General features: G+C 47.6%; 1 protein-coding gene across 1 annotated transcript in view; it reads right to left on the bottom strand.

Annotated features, from left to right (window-relative positions):
• DPP6 (dipeptidyl peptidase like 6) overlaps positions 1-1,986 on the bottom strand; it is a 547,876-nt gene extending 545,890 nt beyond the window's left edge. Inside the window, exon 1 of the mRNA XM_017826535.1 lies at positions 1,745-1,986. Within this exon, the coding sequence (XP_017682024.1) occupies positions 1,745-1,801 (57 nt within the window). The 5' untranslated portion in view covers positions 1,802-1,986. The remainder of the gene's footprint in view (positions 1-1,744) is intronic.
• Positions 1,987-3,664: the final 1,678 nt, after the last annotated feature.

The following is a 3,664-nucleotide window of genomic DNA, read 5'->3' as shown; positions in this document are numbered from 1 at the left end:
TCACAGGTCTCTTACCAATCAGTTACTTGATTTTTCAGCCCCATTTGATAAACTCTCATTTCTGAATTCTGCAAGGTTTCCTCGCAACTAAGTCAGTCATGCATGGAGTTTTCTGTGTTTTAATTAAAACCTGAAACCATCAATCATGTCAATATTCTGGCTTGAAAAAAATATATTTATTTCCCCTGGAAAAAATATCCACATCGTACAGCACTTGAAAGTGAGACAAAGATGCCTTCAAGGCAAATACAAATGTATCAATTATCATGTGCTAAGAATATATGCATTTGAGACCCATCTCTTCCTTCTGCACTAAAGTGTTAGGTCAGCAGCTTGATACAATAAATTATTACTGATATGCAATAACCTTAGCTGTTCAACCCAAAACTCAAAACCAGAAAGTGCAAAGAAAGGAGGCCCAATATTGAAATTACAGGCAAGATCCGTAGAGGACCTTTAATTTAAGGCCCTTGAATTATGCAAAGAGCTTATGTAGGGGTTCAACTTCAAATATATGATTAGTCATGGAGCTAAGTAAATAATTTCAGCAGACTCATCTAATCTGTTTGTTTACTTCCACAGCCCTCATCATGTTGCATCTTTTAATACTCACATAGCCTTATGATTAGTGGGTTTAATCCTAAAAAGACCATAGCAGTAAAAATTGTATTCGCTTTACAGAAAGGGAGGTATGAGGTAAATCTGTGTACCTAAGAGTTTGTGGAGTCAGGTCTGCACTAACTAGACATGAAGTACACAACCAGGTGAGCAGCAGCACCAGCATTTCAAACACCATGACATCAAGTCTAAAGGATGGAACAGGACGCCAAATATTAAGAAGTAAAATTAAAAAAAAAAAAAAAAAAAAAGAGAGAAGTTAGTACAGCACCATTTCTGGTGAAAGGTAAAATTTGCATTTCTTTAACACGCATCCCATTAGCTGTTATAGAATCATATCTTTTTACAAAATGCTAGCCTCAAAAAGCACATGAGATCTTGAAGGGGGGGGGGTGTCCACCATAACTCAGAAACATAAAACACTGAGAAACACTTCAAAGAGTTGCAGAAGAACAACATCAACACAGTTGCCTACAAGAGGGCACGTGCATCTGCCTTTACAACACTGATACACTGCAGTATAAACTAGTTGTGTACGTGTAAGGGCCATGGTCACTGCTACCTAATAAAGGTTAATGCAAATTTGACCTGGATCATTTAATTTCTGTTGAATTCAGCAGAGTGCATAATAAGGTGTTTTATCCCAGTTGTTTATTTTTAATGCTGCCTATGCAAACATACCACGGCAAGAAGTAAAAGCAGCAGACAAAGCTGTACCTGATCCCACGCTACACATCAGCACCAATCCTTACCTTCAAAGCATTTTATCCCGTTTGAAGCAGATGTGCGAGTTCGAACCGTTCCAGCACTTGATGCTGCGAGGCCACAGCACCCTGAACGCCCGGTCCAACACCCTCCCCCGAGTCGCAGCCCGAAGGGGTCAGCCCTGCGCGGCGGGACCGGGAGCGATCCCTACCCCAGCACCCTGCGGAGACGCGACTGCACATCCCGGGCGGCGGCGGGAGCCAGGGAGAGATGCTGAACTTCTCGAAGTGATGGGCTAGCGGGGAGCGCAGGGGCTGCTGCCCGGGGCCGGGGCGGGGGGACACGCTCTTAGCTACAGGTTTAGGGACCGGGAGCCGCGGAGGGGGGACCGGGCACCCCACGGAGCCCCGGCCGGGCTTACCTTGGAGCCCTTCCCGGAGCAGCGGACGTGGTTGCTCACCCCGGCCGTCTGGTTCATGCTGACACGGGCGGGCGGGCTGGAAAGTTGGGGTCCGGGCACGACACTCCGAGGAGCGGCAGCAGGGGGATGGCAGCAGGCAGGGGAGGACGGGTTGCTCCCGCACCGGGACTCTACCCCCGCAGCGAGACTCTGCCCCCGTCCGCCGGGGTCTCCTCGTCGGCGGCGCTCCCCGCTTCCCGGCTCCAAAAAAAAACCCCCAAACACCCCCGCCCGCGGCCCCGGCACCGCTTTTCTCCCCCGCCCTCCAAGGCAGAGGCGAGGCGAGCCCTGTTCTGCCCGCCCCCCTCGCTCCGAGGCGGCCGCGGCGGCGGGGAGGGTTCGCTCGGCTGCGCTCGGCTCCGCTCCGCTCCCGGCGGGACGCGCCGGCCGTCCCACGCCGCGCTGGTCCCGCAGCCCGGGCTCGTCCCAGGCGGCTCCCACTCCTTCCGTATTATTTTGTTTAATCCCCTTCCCCCGGCGTGGGCAGTGGGAAATCGCGTTAAAGCTGCCGAGGTTTCCCCCAGGGCTGGGTTTTGACCCGATCGGGGTACCGAGTACAGCTCTTTCCAGTGAAATAAATGCTGGGTTGCGTTTTGATTGACAGATGCTTCTTTACTACCAAGCTGCAGGATTTGGGTCTTTTTTTACATAATTCCTTTTCCAGGTGTGCTTGAGTTCAGTGTTCAGGTCCTGGCTTTTTTGTTTGTTTGTTTGTTTTTCATTTTCGTGCAGAAACAACTCTGCTTTGCTGGCAAAAATTTAGTGATTAATCTGCCGGGGCTTTTTTAAGCATACAAACATAAAAAAATCCACGTAATTTCATTATCAAGATATGTTTTCCTATCCCTGTTCTACCCCTCCACTTCAGCCCATAAGGCCATACACTGCCCCCTCTTTTCTTGCAACAAAAACTTTGTGAAATTCAGTTCTCAGAGTAGCAAAAGAAGAAACCCAAACAAACGAAAAGCCCAACACACAGTACTTTCAAGTAAGAAGATCAGAATAGTCAAGGCTAAAAGCATCTACTTCATCTTACCAATTTTTTTCCTTTGGGATTAATCTACCAGAATAGATTGTTTCAAGTATTTTTGTTATATTCCTACAGCATACTTTAAAACCTTTAAATAAATCAAATCCTTTCTGGATGTTGCTCCTTTTTCATTTAAGAACAGAAATGGTTGTTTGTCATGCACCAGAACCAATACTGCTTTGGAGAAGCCCAACTCCTTCATTTCTGAAGTGCACACATCCTATCACATCTTTAACTGGCTGTATCTTCCAGCTAGGTGGCTAAAATGAATTTAGGGAGACTGCCATGGAGGCAGCAGAATAAAGTGTAGCTAGAAGGTAAACTTGGTTAGAGCCATGTGGTTTCAGCTCTGAGGCAGGAGAGAGGACCCAAAGCCACCATGTGTTGTCAAACATCCCTCCCCATCAGCAGCACATGCTGACTTTGAGAGAATAGAAGCCATCCAAAAACTTGTTTGATAAGAGAAACAAGTCCCTCAGGGAAAAAACCACCTTTTCAGGGGCAATCCTTCCTCTCCAAGCATCTCTCCTTTGTAATGACCACGCTCTGCTCCTTAATCTTGCAGTGTCTGCTCCCCTTTAGCTCAGAGTGCTGCCAATATGTCCCCCTCAGGGACAAGTGTCCAACCAACCTCCATGAGCAGTGGGTGTTGGCACCCTGGCTGGGCTATCCAGCATGCTCACCCCAGATACCACATTATTACTATTCCCTACTCCATCCTTCCAGTGGCTTTTAGTTTTTTGTAGTAATTAAGATTTGAAGTTTACTGCTCTGCCTGCTCTGTTCAAGTGGTTTGGTTTTCATATCTTCCCAAGCAAAATGTCTGCTAATAAATCCAGTTACAGACTTTG

The sequence above is a fragment of the Lepidothrix coronata genome, unplaced genomic scaffold (assembly GCF_001604755.1).
Source record: "Lepidothrix coronata isolate B3197 unplaced genomic scaffold, Lepidothrix_coronata-1.0 Scaffold128, whole genome shotgun sequence".
Lineage (NCBI taxonomy): Eukaryota > Metazoa > Chordata > Aves > Passeriformes > Pipridae > Lepidothrix > Lepidothrix coronata.
The sequence above is the reverse complement of the archived record's forward strand: the minus strand, read 5'-3'. Positions and strand labels throughout refer to the sequence as shown.